This window comes from Parus major, chromosome 3 (assembly GCF_001522545.3).
Source record: "Parus major isolate Abel chromosome 3, Parus_major1.1, whole genome shotgun sequence".
In the NCBI taxonomy this organism is placed as follows: domain Eukaryota; kingdom Metazoa; phylum Chordata; class Aves; order Passeriformes; family Paridae; genus Parus; species Parus major.
The window spans coordinates 7,401,156-7,419,495 of NC_031770.1; the positions used below are offsets into that span (position 1 = coordinate 7,401,156).

The 18,340-nt window shown below is 36.2% G+C and overlaps 1 protein-coding gene across 4 annotated transcripts in view; it reads right to left on the reverse strand.

Annotated features, from left to right (window-relative positions):
• The window catches only part of KIF16B (kinesin family member 16B), a 137,520-nt gene that overhangs the window by 65,500 nt on the left and 53,680 nt on the right, over nucleotides 1-18,340 (reverse strand). For 3 of the 4 annotated variants that reach the window (XM_015620838.3, XM_015620843.3, XM_015620841.3), the window contains exons 13-19: nucleotides 11,727-11,846; nucleotides 11,127-11,178; nucleotides 9,808-9,945; nucleotides 6,234-6,316; nucleotides 5,965-6,053; nucleotides 652-684; nucleotides 270-323 (exon numbers count right to left, since the gene is read on the reverse strand). In XM_015620838.3, coding sequence (XP_015476324.1) covers nucleotides 270-323; nucleotides 652-684; nucleotides 5,965-6,053; nucleotides 6,234-6,316; nucleotides 9,808-9,945; nucleotides 11,127-11,178; nucleotides 11,727-11,846 — 569 coding nt within the window. The remainder of the gene's footprint in view (nucleotides 1-269; nucleotides 324-651; nucleotides 685-5,964; nucleotides 6,054-6,233; nucleotides 6,317-9,807; nucleotides 9,946-11,126; nucleotides 11,179-11,726; nucleotides 11,847-18,340) is intronic. The other variant, XM_015620839.3, reaches the window with a different exon arrangement.

Sequence of the window (18,340 nt, forward strand, 5' to 3'; positions counted from 1 at the left end):
GACAAATAAAGTACAAAAAAGAGATATGAATTAAGAATGTAATTTGTCATCTTTTAAAGTAAAACCATGAATATTAAGAGCAAGGGTAATATTGTATCTGTATAATCTATCCAGTTTCTTTTTTAAATATCAGTTAGCTCCAATTCAGCTACTCAGGATCATCTGCTTGCTGAGAAACCCTGAGATTCCAAATGAATGATTTAAAAGAGTCTATAAGTTGTATATATAGACAGACATAAACACATAAATACCACAGAGAACAATGTTACCTTTTACTTTCCAGTTTTTCAAGCTCCTCTCGTTGCTGCCTCTCGAATTCTAGCCTGATTAAAAAAAAAAATAAAGAATACAGCAAAAAGATTGTTTTCTGAATATCACAAGAATAGGAAGACATGATGCAATTTTCTGTCTGTTTAGATGATAATGATACAAATGAAGTTTTATAAGACTACTTTCTACAAGAACAGAAAATAGTTCATTAAGGTTACAAATTAGGTATCATGCTGACATGACTATAAATAGAAAAAAAAATAATTTCTGGGGAAAAAGTATTTAAAAAGTAAAGCAAGACATATAGATGATTAGCATAGCCTCTGTGAGTTAACTACATGCAGACATGGCAATCAGTACATAGAAATTTAATTTCTCTACCTTAGACAGATCGGTCCTTTTACAGGGAAAAGACTGCCATGGGAGGCAGGGGGAAACAGAGCGATCAATTGAGAAAGGAATTGATAGAAAAAAAATATTAGCAGTACAGAATACTTTAAAATCAACAGCACTTTGTTTTATTGGAGGTCAAATTGGTTAGATCCATAGAACATTTATCATATTACATCTCAGAAGAAGAATTCAAACAATTATTCTTTTTAAACACATTTTTTTCAAATGCCAATGACAGCTAAAGTAATTCTCTTCATCCTATGGTTTATTAACTTAGTCACTTCTGAGAAGGGAAAGGGCTGCAAAACTAAAACAGTGTGTGCTAATACTTCTGCCATTTCCTCCCAAGAAAAAGGAAAAATCCCAAACATTACTAGGATGTAATGAGAGGGGTTGAAAATCCCCACAGTGCATATTCAAGCACAGAACACAATTCAAACCCATTAATTTAAAATATTTTTAAGATTTTAATGCATTTAGTTTGAGAAGGCTCTAAATAAGCATGGGAGAGCATTTTGTGTAATTTTTTAATATCAGCTTTTATTACAGTTGTACACAAGTATTTTTCTTATTTTGATTTCACTTGGAAGATTTATCTTTTATTTAAGGACCTTTTTAATAACAAATATTGAAGAGGCAGAAAGCACTTATATATGGATTAAATTACTCAACCAAATATACACATGTTCAGTTGTTCCAGGCTTGTTACAGTGTAAGGATTTGCAGGTTAGTGAAACAGTCCATAAATACTGAAAAAAATGCAAGACTTCACCACAAATTAACTTCAAGTTTTTGATAAACTGCAGTTTAAGACATCATCACCCCAATTATATAGATAGATTTCTAAAAATAAGGAATTTTTAATATTTCTTTTTAAAGTCATAGAAATGCATGCAACAAAAAGAAATTGCCCTTGGAAATATGCTAATAGTTCACTAATAATCTTACATTTATAAAGCTATTGTAACAAACTGTGATTCCTGCATGTTCAAGAAGCATCTTTCTAATGGTTGCCATAAGGGAAAATGACTACTTTCACAAAGTCTGTATTTCAGTTTTCCTTATTTCTCACAAATTCATTCCAAAAAATGTCTTCTACAATCCCTAAGCAATTAGCCAATGTAGATTTTTATAGCCAGACCCAGGCATTCAAGCTTTCATGTAACTGTCTCACTAAGAGTCCCATCACATTTGCATTAAACTAAGGTGGGCACTAAGGTGCAGCAACGCTGCAGAAATCCACAAAGTGGATTCAAAATTCACAGAGTGCTGAAAGGGAACAAGCAGACATCTTGGGGGCTTTCAGGAAGCAAAAACTTAATCCAGTGGTTAACATGTGCTCCTTTTTTTCATTAAAGCTGTATCTCAGAATTTCTCCCTTTGGCTATGATCTGCTATCTGAAGTTCAGAGCTTTCAGCTATCACTTCTTACCTAGAGCTTGGCTGAAAAAAAGCCATAATTATTTCAGTCCAAAATAATACAGACCCTGGGGAATACTGCTATGGTTTGTGGAAATGCAGGTTTCCTTTGGGCTTTTGGTGTTTTGACTATCCTATAAAACACACAATTTGGCAGATGTATTTTATATAAGTATAAAAATGGTAACTAATATTACTCTGGAATATTTGCTTCAAACCTATTGTGGGCTCAAAGTTATTTCAGGACAGGAGAGAATCTGGGAATGCTGGACAGGCCTGACTCAAGTAACCTTGCTTCTTTAAAAAGCTACTACCAAAAAAATCTCAGCATCACAAAAGAAAAAAACGAAAATCACAAGGCTATAATAGATCACTGTCAGCTTTACAAAGCACATATGCAAGACTGATGTTTTCATGTTTAGTCTATCCTAATAAAAATCTTTTTCACATAACCTGTATTCCCTTTATTCATGTGAGCACTACTGTGAATAGAAAAAAGCATATTAGCTTGAAATTAAAAAGAAACACACAGATATTAAAGACAAGAATCTACTATTCTTCTTTTGTAGATCTACCACAAAGGAACTTAATCTGATCAGTGTTGAATTAAATAGACACCATTTTCCTGGAAAGTGTGTCTTATCTAGTGATAGGAGCAGTGTAGATAAGCTGCAGAGAAAGGAAGTCAGTTCTACTAGCACAGGACTATAGCAGCTTAATTTGCACAGCACAAAAGTGCAATCTGATACTACATCTGCTACGAAAGACTGAGTACTGGGAGGACAACAGAGATGTCACAATGCTGTTCAGTACCCCAATTAATGAGATTAATTTTAAAAAAAGATAACAAATCAAACCCACCCCTACTAAACTTCAGAGACTCAAGTAGTTCATGCCACTAACACTGACACATGGTTTTGCTCATTATAACAAAAACTGTATAAAGGAGCTAAAAACAAAGAAATCTCCCTGAAGATACCTGACTGTGACTCTGGACTGTAAATTAAACCACTAAGATTAGATAAAGGGAAAACCCAATCTTTAATCATGTCTGACCTAGGAAAAACAAACAAAGCTGAGGGAGAGGAATGCATCCACAAGAAAACCAAATGCAGCAGAGATTCTTCCTTGGCTGAGTTTGGGGTGGGAGAGACCACAGTCTGCAGAAGCCGGGTTTACACAGATTCCCCTCCCCAAAATGATGTGGGTGGGTGGAGGAGGTTTCAGGTGCACCCTCTGGTCAGAGGCAGTGAACATCCATCCTCCTTTACACAAACTGGCCCTGCTGTGGAACCCCCAACCCCACAGACCACATCCAAAGGACATTCACAAGGCAGGCAGCAGAAGAAGTGTCATAATCCATCAGAGACCCCCTGAAGTGCCACCCCCCAGTGTCATTCCTGAAGCCTTGCACCACAGGACTGCACATGATGCAACAAAGACAATGGCAAACCTCCTCCCCCTCACCAGGGACATGCCTGGGTTATCCTACCTAGCCTGAGTGTATATTAACCCATTGGATTCTATGCTTTAGGGGGGACCTTCACTTCCAAGAAGACCAGCTGGAAAGGATCTACACAGCATCGCTGGGATCCATGGAGTGGTGATATTTTCCTTATTCTGTCTCTGTCAATCCCTTCCTGTCCCTCCCCTATTTTCTCTTTCTTTCTTTCCCTTTCTCTCACTCTCTCATATTTACTATCAAATAAAACCCATACTGCTGTCACTGGCCTACCGTTTCGTTTGCACCCTAATTCAGGCACAACTATTTCTAACAAGTTTAGTAACTGGTTCATGACATAAACCCATGAAAATATCAAGGTTTCTCATCAGTAGTTTTACAGTTACAGTATCACATAGCTAAGAAAAGGTCCACAAATTAAATCTTCTGCATAAATCTACACACAAAATTCTATTTTATCCAAAGCTTATTGTCTGAAGCAGTGTTCCATGACACTAGATTAAAGGCAAAGACTGAGAAGAAGTAGAACAAAGAATTTTGCACATTAATCCAAAATTATATGCAACAAGATAGTTTCCCACATATGGGAAATCAACAGCCAAAAAAAAGCACACACAAGACCATCCCTCTGAAAACACTATTAAGCACAATGCTGTTTTTCACATGGAAAAGATACAAATACAGGAGGACTACAACAGTAAGCAAGATCCATTATGTTGCTTTCACAACTAAAGGTAAAACCCCACAGGCTCTTCTGCCATTGATTGCTAAAGATGCTGGATCTTACCAGAATCTTTATTTCAGCCTACAAGAATTGAAAATTTAGCTACCTCTTCTGGTTATTAATACTGAATCAGGAAGAAAAGGCTGAATTAACAGGCAGAATGGTAGCCATGAAAGCTGCACAGAAAAAACCCCAAAGGGCCAGCTACTGAATCTTAGCCAGCACTGGTGGTTGGCAGTATAACATGACATTGAGAGAAACTGATACTCCAATCTATTGTAGGAAAGGATCAGAGCGTTGCTCCTGCTAAAACAAACAAAGAAACAAACAATCCCAAACAAACTAAATTTAGTGTAGGATATTCTTTTCCATTCTGCATTTTTCCAGAATGCAAGATGCTCCACCCCCCTTCTTGGGTATAATTACCCTGCCTTTGATAATCAGAGATATGATTTATTGAATGTTTCATCCAGGCTGAACATAGTCACCACTAAGAAGAATAACCATTGTAGCACAGCACTTGCTTGGCAGTATTCTTAGCTGAAAGTAGAGAGATTGAAGTCTTCTTTATTCAAAATATATTTAACTTGCATTTATCCCAGTCCCCCGTTACCCTTAAAATAACACCTTCTGAACAATTATCTCTTTGAGACAACCTCACCACACAATCAGAAAAATTCCTGTGCTATTTGAAGAGGAGATGTTAAAAAAACAGCATTAGCATCAACATAAATAAATTTAAAATTGTCAGGGTACCCCAGGCTAAGCTGAAAAGCTGCTTTTGCCTAATTGCTGTCCATAAAGATGTAACAATTATGGAAGGTGCTTTCTTGTACTGATTTGTAGGGCTCAGGTAAACAGCAGTGCAACCTTCAATTATTTGAAAAGCTGAAGAAATAGAAAAGTATACTTATACTACGCTTTTTTGAATCTTCTTTATCACCCCTTTCTGAAAATAGAATGCAATTTATTAGCAACCAGTTCACAGTCTTGAGATCTCTGTAAATAGCTCAGTAGCAAGAATAACAGTCACATTTGAAGCAGTGTTAAACACACTCCCTGTATTTCAGACATCATTTAACTATAAGTTATTATTACCTGTCCAATCTTCCTAAATTCTAAAGGATAAAGAGATATTCCCAAGTAAAACTTGGGAATAAAGCTGCACTATCCAAGGATATAATTCAATTTATAGTCAATTTTTCAAAAGCACATAGGTGGTTAAATTGCCTTATCTCATACTCAAAACACAGGCCCTAGCTATGGAAAAAAAAAATTAGACCAAAACACCATCAGTTCTCTGTAAGTCACTTTAGGAACAGTGGAAAAATCACTAAAAACAGCTTCTCTACCATAAGCATTCTATGTCATTGTAACTGCACAATAAAGCTTTCCTCCATATTTTAATTTGGCCACTTACTCAGAGGTACTGGCAGAGAACACAAGACATTCATTTATCAGCCTTTTTATGCTTGTAGTGGTATTATATGAACTCAAGAAATCATAATTGTCAGTTCAAAATGCATTTTTCTCAGGAAAAATAGTTAACATGTAATTCTTAAGAAAATACAAACATAAAATTTGCCATGTCATTATTCTGCTGAACTGCTTTAGTCATAATGCTTCTGGAACATTTCAAACAGCAAAAATGAAAAATGATTGTAATTATAACCACTGTATTTGAGAATATACTCACCCTGGATTATAAAGCATAACTGCTGACAGATTCTCACAAGATTTAGAAAGATCAGTCATAGACAAGCTGAAGGAAGATAGCAGTCCACTCTAACAACAGACCATAAAATAAAAGTATTAGACAAGCTTACAAACTCTTACTTTGATGAAATATTACCTAAAGTACATGAGGCAAATGCAAAAAGACATCATACAACAATCAAGGCATGTCTATATTAGAAATAAAACTGTGAAAAGGTTTAAATTTACCAAACACTGAATTAATCTCACCTTTCTTTTCTCCCTGAGCTTAGCGGCTTCTTTAGGGTGGTTAAAGCGAAACATGTTGGTTCTTCCAAGTAATATAACAGCACCTGATGAGAAAAACACACACCACTCACTGACAACATTCTGCAGCTGAAAATACCATGTGATTCCTCAGACACACAACGTGTAAGCAAAGACTTCCATTAAGCAAGAGCAAAATGAAAATGCATTTTCACAAGAGTATAACCATGCATAGTCACAGCTACCTTAACTGATGCATACAGTGTATTCCTTCCTCTTCCTACTTAAACAAAAATGAAACCCACGCGTGTTCAAACACTGCATGAATATGACTGACTCAAGGTCAATCACGTCAATGGAGTTCAGTTAAAGAATAAACACAGGCAGAGGAAGCTGCTGCCCCAATTTGATCTATGTACTCTTTAACAGTGCTACTTTGGAAGTCACCAACAGATGCAGATTCAACAGGAACATCCATAAATGTGACCAAGAACAAACTTCTCCATCCACTACTGATCACTGGTCAGGTTTTTTTTTATACTAAAAGCTCTAGATCTCCATTATTTGTGCTCTCACATTTTTCTTCTCCACGTGGAACACTGAAGTTTAGTTATTCAAAGCAGGATTATTGGACTTTAATACCCAATAGCTATTTTCTGATGGAAGAACCTTGAATAATTCATATTGCTCAATGCACATCTATTATTGTATTTAATCAGTTAAGGTATAGGTCACAAATAAAGAGATTCTGAGCAATTCTTATCACATTTTAAAGACAATGGTACCAAGATTAATACTTCCCTACTAAGAAGTACATTGTCAGTGATGTCTCACTACTGTCATAACATGGAAGTCTTCCAAGTTCACCACCTCAGAATCAAGCATTTATCTGCCAGTCGGTACGAAGCATTTTTAAAAAGAAAAAGGACTCCATTACACTCACAGTATGAAAAAACTGTACTTAAACTCATCACTACAAATTCTTACCATGTGATACTGACATGATGTCTTTAGCAAGGAAAGCTTCTCCTAAAATCAGCTTAATTAGGAATATCAATTCAAACTAGGTGATCCTGTCTTAGCAAATAAATGGCAAAAAACACTACAATCACTTCTTGCTGTCTACACAACACCTCAGTTTCAGATCACATTTGCAGTTTACCTCAGTCAAATCTCAAAAATAATTACCTTTCATAAATCTGTATGAAGTTCCTCCAGTTACTTTCAAGTGAAGATAAAAATAATTAATTGTAAACATTTATGACCACTTCACTAGGTGAAACCAACATAAAGTAATTAATTAATTTTTCAGAATTAACAGCTATAGATATGTATCTGTAACTTTATAAATTTCAAGGAAGACAGGAGATAGAGACTTAACAGGAAGCACATGAGAGTCAGTCCTATATGATGGGTCATTTGAATAACTCATAGGTTTCTCTTTTAAGTACAGCAGGGCTGACAGTTTGGCCTGAAATCCTGAAAACTAGTTATAAGGTAAGAATATATTTAAGGTAAATGACAAACTGTAATTGTGAATATTAACGCAGTTACCTTCAGAAATCCTACCATATGTTCTTATGACTAAAAAAATTTGGTAGTCCGGTTACATTTACAAAAACACCACATTAGCCAGCATTTGCAAATGATAGAAGAAATCCATAGAAAGAAGTGGCAGTTAATTCCCATGCCTCTTATTAAGCCCTATGATGGTCTAAAAATTTAATACATTTTCTAATGAACAGCTATTAATGATGAACGGAAACGTTTAAATATATCAGCAGTTAATCAATGTTACCTAAAAGTGGGTATTTAAGGATGCTGGCACTTCATGCTGTGAGACTAAATGCTAACACAGCTGGGATAAATGGATGGCACACAAGTCCTCAAACTACTGAATTCATCAGTTTTGCACACCTAATGTCACGGTTGCTATCTTCCTCTCAGACTCAGTCTCCTTACACACACAAAAGGTTAACTTAGGCAGCAGTTTTTTACAACTTAGCAACCCTAGAAACCCTTTCCCCTTTGAGCTGCAAATTTTTGACTAAAGAAATTTGTGAGGGGAAAAAAGTCATGTTTCCACTTTTAGCAGTACAAAAATCAAGTTATAATATGCATTCAAAAGAGGGAAATAGCATCTGAACTCCTACTTTCTTATGAGGCACACTGAACATTTTCTGCCTTTGAAATACAGCAGGATAAAGAAAAGATGATTCATCACAACCCAATTTTTATTATTTACAGTGTTATTTGCTATTAATGTCAATGTTTGTCTTGTTAACAATTTATGCATTAGATTTACTCAAACCTAAGACCAAGGGGGCTGGGCTTTTTTTTTTTTCTATTTCCCATCTGTAATAGAAACAAGGACATATGCCTCTCATTTTGCATGAAGAAATAGGCACTAAAAAATAGTGAGTCATTGACATCTCTCTACACCAAAATTCCTTGCTTTCTGCAAGCAACCTTTATAGAAGCATTTGTTAAGAGTTCAGAAAGGATGCAAGACTCCATTTGTTTAACACTGCATTCTTCTTCTGTTAGGCTTTGCTGCTGTTGCTGGAGCCCAGCCGTGCCTGGTTTCTCCTGCTGAGGGTGAGCCTTTGCTCCTGAGAGCAGCCATTGAACTTGGACGTTATTGGCACCCTGCCTTACTTGAAAAGGACCCTTGCCAACTCTTTGGGGTGCCCCAGGGGAAAAGACCGGGACTCCAAACCCCTTATGAGAAAGGGCATCTTTCCGGGTACGCGCGGCAGAGGAGCGTGACTGCCACCGCCAGATCCACTGCTTTCTGCCGCTGCCTCGGGCTTTCACTGCACTCTAATCACCCCCTGCCCGCCAGGACACTCCACAGCCCCTGCTACAGCTGCGGAGTTTCTGTTACCTCTTGCTCGTTACCCCAGGTGAGCCCACCCTGCTGTCCCAGCTCCCAGGTTCCTGCTGCTGCTGCCCATTTTTGCCACCCGGCCCTCCCGCCATTCCCGTGTGAGGGAACGCGGCCGAGCTGGCGGCACAGCGCCCCCTGGCGGCGCGGGGGAACCATCGCACCCGCCCTGCCCGGCCGGGAGCCACCAGCGCCCCTGGCGGCTGCGAGCGGAACTGCAGCCAGGGGAAAGCGCCTGAAGAGCGGGCAGAGACTTCACTGGACTTTCTGTTCTTGTTTGTTGTTGTTAGCATTGCTGCTGTTTGTTTGCCTTGTTACACAAACACATTCAGGTAAAGAACTGTTATTCCTGTGCCTGAAAGCCCCTTTATGTCAAGTTATTATAATTCAGAGGGAAGGGGATCATATTTTCCATTTCAAGGGAGGGTCCTGCCTCCCTTGGCAGACAAGTGTCTTTCATATCAAGACATAAGTGGTTCAAATTAATAAAGAATTCTCTTTTCACCACATGGTAATTCTTCGACAACAAAAGCACCATGGGATTTTCCTGGTGGTTTTGGATTGTAGTTGAGAAGACACAAAAAACTAATTAAGCAATAATCCCTTTATATACCCACAGATTTTTTTCAGTGATGTTGCCAGGAAGAAACAAAGAGGCTGCCTGAAAAATGGCATTAGGCTAGGTAATACCTTGGTTGAGGTGGGTGGGTTCTGTAATCTGAATACCATTCACAGAACACTGCGCTCCATTCAGTGGGACCAGGTTCACAGTACCATTGAGATTTTCAAAGATGCAATGCTCACTTTCAAGATCAAGGCCATGAAGAACTAAACACAAAAAAATAAGGTAACATAATTAGACTCCTCACAATTAGTAAGATTAATATACTAATAATAATTTAAGAACGCATTGCACTACATATTGGAGAGTATATTTTCTCTTTATTCTGGACAATGTTTTCTTCCTTCCTTTATCACATCCGTATGCCTTAAATATTTATTGTTTCATTCTAGTGGAAAGAAGCGTGCTGGGATGGTTTTGCATTTTTTTTTTTGTGTAATGGCCTTTATTTCCATGCTATTCACATATTTGTAGAGAGAGATCCTTTGACCAGTTTCACAAGGAATTAATGAAAACTTCTAAACCTTAAGGCAACCATGGTTAAATCTGAAAAGACAGAATATAAGACGCCACTGTAGACAAAAGTATGGCTGAAATAAAGTTCTTATGTCCTAAGACATTCAAGGCTTTTATCAATCAGCTATGCTACTTTCCATTTTTTCTTCAAGTAATGTGTGATTATGTGTACTGTTTAATAACACAAAGCATCACAAGTTTGGTAGTTTCATGGCATTTATTAGAGTAATTTAAATCCAGGCAACATTTGACCCATGACATACCAAACTAAGTTATTAGACTCTCAAATTCTCACCCAATAATTAAAGGATGCAGTTTACTTAATGAAACTGTCTTCCAGGAACTTCTGCAAAACTCATGTGACATGACAGTCCATATCTGGCAGTTAGTTGTGTTGGTAAGAAATCAATAGGAAAACCAATAGGAAACCTAATAGGAAAACCTATCAGTAGATTTTTACCAATTTTCGGGATTTTTTTAAACTCAAATCTAAAGTTCTGAGGTATATATCTTAGGTATAATAGTATAGCATAACAGTACTATCATCATATAAAGGTTAAGAGAATTATTTTGGAGTAATTGTAAAAGGTGCTATATGAAAAAGGACAGTATTTTTACAGGATGCTATTTCAAGAGAAGCAAGAAATAAATTGGTAACAAGCATATGAATATACTTAAAGACTGCAAGCTATGTTAGAAGTCGTGCTCTTTGAAGCAAATCCCATGCAATTCCGCTTTCAGATTTTCTAAAAATTAAAATATGCAAAACACAGAAAAATTAACTGAAAACAGGAAAAAAAAACATATGAATCTTAGTTCACATATTAGGATACTGGAAGAAGAAAGAATATAAAAATGCCAAATTCCATACCAATATCCTGTTCTGTTATAGCATCTTCTCGGCCAACATATGTTTGGCCCTCCTAATTAAGAGAGAAAAACACATTATTTCCAGTTGGAATCTCCTTATCTCCCCCACAAGAATGTAATTTATCCTTCTACTTTCTCAGGGTAACCTGAATGAAATATTTATTTAAACATACATGAAAAAAAGGAATCATTTAGCATTTTCAGAATGCTATCATGGTCTTTATTTTACAATATTATCAGCAAATTCAAGTTTCAACTTTCCAGTGCAGAACCACCTTTGTAGTTTTGAGACAATCTAGATTTAGATTTTAAGGTCAAGCTTTATAACTACATGAATAACAAACCAATACACACAGATAAAAATATGAAACATCTCTATCTGGCTAACCAGTTGACACTCAGGATAAACCTAAACAGGTATATTAATTTCTTAATTTCCAGCCTTTTAAGAGTTTTTCTTACTACAACAGAAGCATAAAGAGCTTTTCTTACCATAGTAATAATCAGCACTATATATAGATAGCAAATCAATACTGTAATTTTTCTACTGAAAAAAATCACAAGGCATAAAAAGGCTGTGGAAACACAGATGTCTATTTACCTTCAAGTGGTACAAGATGATACCAGTACTGAGAAGATCATCATCAATGCCAATGAGATGAGGCAGTTCAGAATCTAACACAACACCTATCCCTTCTTTCCTCAGAGCCAAAGTTTGCTCCTAAAAAGGACAAAAGTCTATTTATTAGGATGTGCAAGCAATACCCCTCTTCCTTCTCTTACTAAACCACATTTAATGTAACTTCTTCTCTGTAATATCACACAAAAGAAAGAGAAATTTTTTAGTATTTTTTGATTTTACATTTTAAATGTAACTTCTTTACTTTTGTTAAGCATTCCAAGCTTCCTGTTGAGGAAATCTGTGAAGGTGTTATTTGAAGGAAACCAGACAAACAGCTGAATTACACCAGAGAAGGAACATCAATCAAGAGTGTAACAAAGCAACATTGTCTGAAAGCAAGCTGTGTGCCACCTTTCACAATGGTATGGAGAATTTCAAACTCCTCAGCATTTACTACAGCTAAAGAACAGAAAACTGAAAACTTTTCAGTAGTCCTTTAAAGAAGCTTAACCTTGCACAATTAAAAACCCCAGACTCCTGACAATTCAGTAAACCCAAGTAGTTGAAATACCATGCAATGTAAGAAAAGCATTGCCAGTAGTAAATAAATCTAAGAAATATTCACAGCACATAGTTTAAATTCTTCAAAATTCCTTTGGGCCACATTGTACATCCATCCACAGGCTGAAGGATTAATCAGCAGGCCTTCAAGTGGGAGATTTCAGCCTTGCACAAAGTAATGTATGGTGTAGTACACAACAGTCTATGCAATAAATAAAAAAATAATTATACCTTTGAAATAAGTTTTAGTATTTAAAAAATTCAATTTTCAAGTTTCAAGAAACAGAATCCTATTGGATTCTAGGCCTGGAAGATAACAACAATAGAGACTGTGAATTTGCACGCGCACACAGACACACACACACAAGTTAGTCTTTCAAGACTAACGTGTTTTTCTGTGTAAAAGAGCTAAGCCTCGAAAATCCATGAAGCAGAGGCAAAGTCAGAAAGTATTCCTGTGTATTACAAGGAACACACTTTTCTCCAGGTGCTAATAAAAATGAAAAAAAAGTTTTCTGACAGCTTCATGACTGCTCCTTTTCCAAGCCATCAAATGTCTTCTACAGAGCCAAAAAGACACCACACTGTTTGTAAGAACAAACAACACGTAGATTGCTATATGTATTTTCCCAAGTACAGCAACTTGCAAGTCTAAAGAAGAAAGCAGATGTATAATCTCATTTTCCTCATGAAATGCAGAATGTATTCTGAATGTAGAAAAAAAGCATTGTCAATATTGATACTGTCTAAAAATTCCAAGTATGGATACATCTGGGCAAGATGAGATGATGACACATCATATAAGACTCTGCAAAACAAAACTGGGAAATGTTGCTCTGGTCATAGATGAATTAAAAAGTTCTCCAGCATTCAGAAATAAAAAAATAAACTGTAATTCACGTGCAGCTCAGACATTCACAATGCAGCCAGATACTCGTTCATATTATGAAAGAGTCACAGGATAAAACTAAAATATACAGCTTAATTAATTGTTCCAAGAGGAAAAGTAATTTCAGTCTAAAATACCTATCACATATTAGATATTTACTGAGTAGCATCTACTGTTATACATAATTTATAATGTTCCCATATGACAAGGATGAAGACAAGACCCTGAGGACTGGTGACTGGTTACTGTTAGCACCTTTGGCCCAGTGAAATTGATAAAATATTAAAAGCTGAATATTTTTTCCACAGCACAACAAAGCATTTGCCAGCATCCCTGACAGAGGAAAAAAATAAATATCCCAGGAGACAAAAAAATTATCACTGTGTGAGAAAAACAGCTCACAAATAATTAAGAATAAAGAAACACTATAATTCTTTATTTCCCAGACTTTCAATATTCAACACATTCTTACTATAATAAGAAATTAATCATGTATAACTGTGATTTAAAACAGATGGATTGCTTTTTTATTCAGATCTAAAATTAAAGAACAGAAATTAATTTCTAGAGTTATATTTTGTAAACAACTACCATTAACACACAGAATGCATCCTGTTAATGGAAATTTTATAAGAAATGCAGCAGACAGTAGCTGTGATTAACTATAATATTTTTTAGGTTAATACAGGCTGAAAATAAGCTTTTATCTTCAGATACAGTTTACTAAAACAACCTGAATCTTAATCAGATACCTGGAGTAACTCCTGAATTTAAATGCTTGGCTTAAAATTTAATTCCAAATTCATAAGCTTCTGCAGGAATCCTCCAAATGCCAAACTGTGCACTCTTGCCCCAAAATGAAATCACAGAAACATCACCAACAACAAATCTTTATTACTCTGTTCTTTAACAGTGAGAGAAGGAAAAGAAAAAGTCCAAAAAGAAGTAATCAAACTGCCCCTCTTTCATCCTCAACAGCATAGGAAGAATGTTTCTGAAGAGGGACAGACATCTTTTGAAATAAATTGAAAGTCTCTAAGCTATTACAAGGCAGAGAAATTATTAGGTTTAATCCACTATTTGATTCACTTTCATTTGTGCTACATAATTTTAAGTGGAGAATCCGTAACTCAAATGACAAGGGCATGAAAGGTCACTGTCCCTATTAAAAATTACTAATTCAGTAAATTTATGAAAACCTCAAGATGCAGTTGAAGAAAGCTGAATGTACCCACACGCTTCTTAGCTTGAATTATCCTTGAACACAAAAGTCTACACATACTCCTTCAGTATTTAAGATGCATTCACAAGTTGTGCAAAATAAAGCAATCCAAGTCTTATCCACAAAGGAGCACTCTGGCTGGTACAAGTGGCTACTTTCTAAGAGCAGAAAAAGCTTTTCTTCTTTGGGAGCTGCTAGATCAAATGGACTCACTTGAAGAGTAGAAACTTAGTAATTCTGAGACAGTATACAAAAATCACATCTTTAAGTCAAAGCTAAAATAAAGGGATCACATTGTATATTTAAATTCTCCTCACCTTGACTTCAGCTCTGACTCAGCTGTCAGAAATATCTTGATACAGTAAATTCATTTACATTTATAGAGAGAGATATAAAATCTTTTGTGAAATCTCATTTCTTCTGTACTGATGTATTAAAGTTTACTGTATTAACTGATACAATGGCACCTCTAAACTGAGATATGATCTGGTAGTTTAAGAACAAATCTATGACTAAAGTACTCACTTGAGCTGAAAAGTTCACCATCATCACATACAACTATCCATTATAAAGACCACTGCTCTGACACACAGGATATCTTGAAGTAGATCTCTTCAAATGCACACACAAAACTAGAAACACACAGCTCTACTTCATTTGGCCAACAAAATATTGAATTCAATTAAAAAAGAAAGTAGGTCCAAAAGGCATTTCTAACATTCCTTTGCCAATCTAATAGTAGAGGAAAACATTATGCTGCTATTGTCCCAGCATATATTAAAGAGTGCATGTATTTAGTGCACTGCAGTGAACAGAACCTCGCAGGAGAGTTCAATTTTTGTCATGCTTTCCAATACAAAAAAAATACAATTCCTTTATTTAAATATTGAACAGACAGCTGTTGGCACACAGTCCTGAGAATACACTGTACAGACACTTTCAGTAAAACATGACAATTTACTTAGCCAGCATGATGTTCAGATTTCTACATTTAAATTATGAAAAAAACCCACATTATACCAAATTTTAAAAAATATGTGAAAAAATGTGCAATGGCAAAGGTCTTGGGATTAATATTTAACCAGATGATATATGAGAAAATTCTTATGCTAACAGGTACTTTGGATGCATTTAATTTTATTGAAAACACTATTATATCCCAAATTCACAAAAATGTCTGACTATACTCACTGGCCTGGTACTAACATTAAGTCCTCTGTAAAATGTACAGACCTAATCTGCACACAAGCAAAGTTCTTAATTCTTAATTGGTTTTACTCCAACTATGTATTCAATATACTTAGCATTTCCTTTAAATCACTGGAAACAAATGTTCCACACCTAGAGAAAAAAATATTCCACAGTGTTCAGAATTCAAATGTTCCTGAAAAAGTTGATTTCCAAACCCAGCAGATATGTGGCATTAAAGAGACTGCATAAACAGAGAGAGGAAATAGGGTGAAGCAGCCTCAGCTGGTCATGCCATAATCAGCATGGGTGAAAATCCAAAACTTCTCTTGCTGAAGTCAGAAATTTTTATATTCACCATCACAGGACTACAGAAGATTAGTGACTTAAAATCACAGTTCCTTTACAGAGGTTCTGGACAAACACAGGAAGCTGAGGGCTGTACTGCTGGATTACAACAAGGAATATATGGCAATATAGGCAAACCCGGTTCATACATGTGTGCACTAAGAGAGCTACACTGTTTGAGTTTCCAGAGTTAACCCTTCCACAAAAAGAAAAAATGAGATAAAAGTGTGGGCAGAACTGCAAAAAACCCATGGGGGAAATTCCCAAACAAGCAGTGCTCACTTGATGCTTCTTATATGGAGAAGTAGAAAAGAAAATTTATTATCAGGAGTTCAAAGCAAAAAAGCAACCCCTTGTTCTAAATACAAGGACACCACGGACACCAATAATTTACATGGCTGCAAGAAATTACCTGTAAAGAAGGTAAGAAAAGGAAAAGAGGTACTTGTGGACAAAGGCTCAAAGTATCCATTGCCTGGGGTTCCCTACCTTCAAGAATCACAGACAGAAAACATGGAGAGTTTTCTGGAGAAGGATTGCTATCTGCTTGCCCTATTTTATACTCCAAAATTGAGTACAGCTGAATAAACCACAACTCACCTACATGGAGCTTATACCCACCATTTGCGTGGTATAGTCCTAGTGCAGGCTTTGAGTGGATTAAAAATAACAGGATATAAGAGGAATATACTGCAGACAGACCTCTGTTTCTGTTTAATAAATAAATTATAAATTACCTGAATAATTCTAGACATAATTCTTCTCAAAATGCTACATAAACAGATTGACTACTCTTCTGAATTTTCAACTGCATTGCATGATTATTATTATATTTATAATATAACTACTAAAGTTGCACTCACAGTACTAAGAAGCAAGCACAGCAAAAAAATTACTAAAGCTGCCAGTAAGCCCCACAAAACACAAGAAAGCTGATTTGATTGGTTCTGTAATTAAAGGAAAACTTGAGGAATTTTACCTCTGCTTGAAATGCCAGCATCATTTCTCCTGCCTGAGGAGAAACAGCTGAAAAGTGACCTTCTGTGTCACAAGTGCTGTGCCCAAACACCATAACAAGTAATTTTATAGATTACACTCAAGCTCTCATCCATTATGTAATGCAAAATTATTTCAAATATTTGGTCTGAACTTGGTAGCAGCCAGTTTACACTCATACACTTTGCACCACTATAGACACTCAGATGAAATAATAATTTTCCTTCTCCAGCCTTTATTCATTGATACTGGCAGCAGTGCTATCAGTTCTCCTTACTGTGGTTATACTATGCCAAACTCTGAGCAATTCCCCCCAGGAGATGACCAGGCTCACCATATACCAGCACATCCTTTTTCAAGGTCTTCTTCCTTGCCAGCTTCCATGCTGTGTTCCCAGTGTGTATACAACTTTACCAGTACCATGTACACTCCTCTTTTCCACTCACTGCACACAATATCTATCTGATCCTCCCAGATTTGTGTGTCTTTCATGTGGATGGACCATCTTGTGACAGTAAAGTCTCGTGCCATCCTCCTCCTCCTCCTCCACAGTGTATTAAGTTCTACACATTGTATACTATTTACCATCAACCACTCTTCTGTTATCCTTAGACTCACCCAATCCTCTCTGATGCTCTGCTGGAAAAATTAGCTTTAAGACCAGCAAACTTCACCAGTTAACACATTTAAAGAAACCATTAAATGTGATTAAGCCCAAAAACGTGCTCCACGAACACCTCCACAAAGCCCCCACAACTACAAACTTCCCTCTCCTTCCAGTACCACTGCTTCCATCACATCCTTTGTAAAAGCATTTTTATGATATTTAAATCCTTTTATTTTATTATATTTAAACCCTCACTTCCACACTAAATAAATAAGAAAATAGTTTCCTATACATCCCAGGGTCAAATGCTCCACCAACATCCACCAAAGTGAGAACCAGTCCCATGCTGTTTGTAGCAGGGATCACTGCTAAACAGACCTAAATCCAGCACATGCTGAACAAACCAGGATCAGCCAGCTCAAGAAAAAGTCACAGACTACAGACAACATGACAAATATTCATGAAATAGGAAATTACTATTTAAAACCCAAGAGATTTACAGGGAGTTATGACTGTAATTTTGAAAGACATGGCAGAATAAAAGACACCATTTCAAAAAAGTCTTCTCAAGAAAAGCAAATTAAATTTTCTTCACTAGTCCAGCAAATATAAGCTGTTCAGAAGGCAGTATCACTCAAATTTTTGAGTCCTTCCACAACTCACTTAAGCATAACAACCATAATCTAGAGCAACAGTTCTGAATTTAATATTTGCATTTCGCTTTAAATGCTTAATTCCACAGTGTATATTTTAGCAAGTTATTTTTTATTTGTTTAATTCTG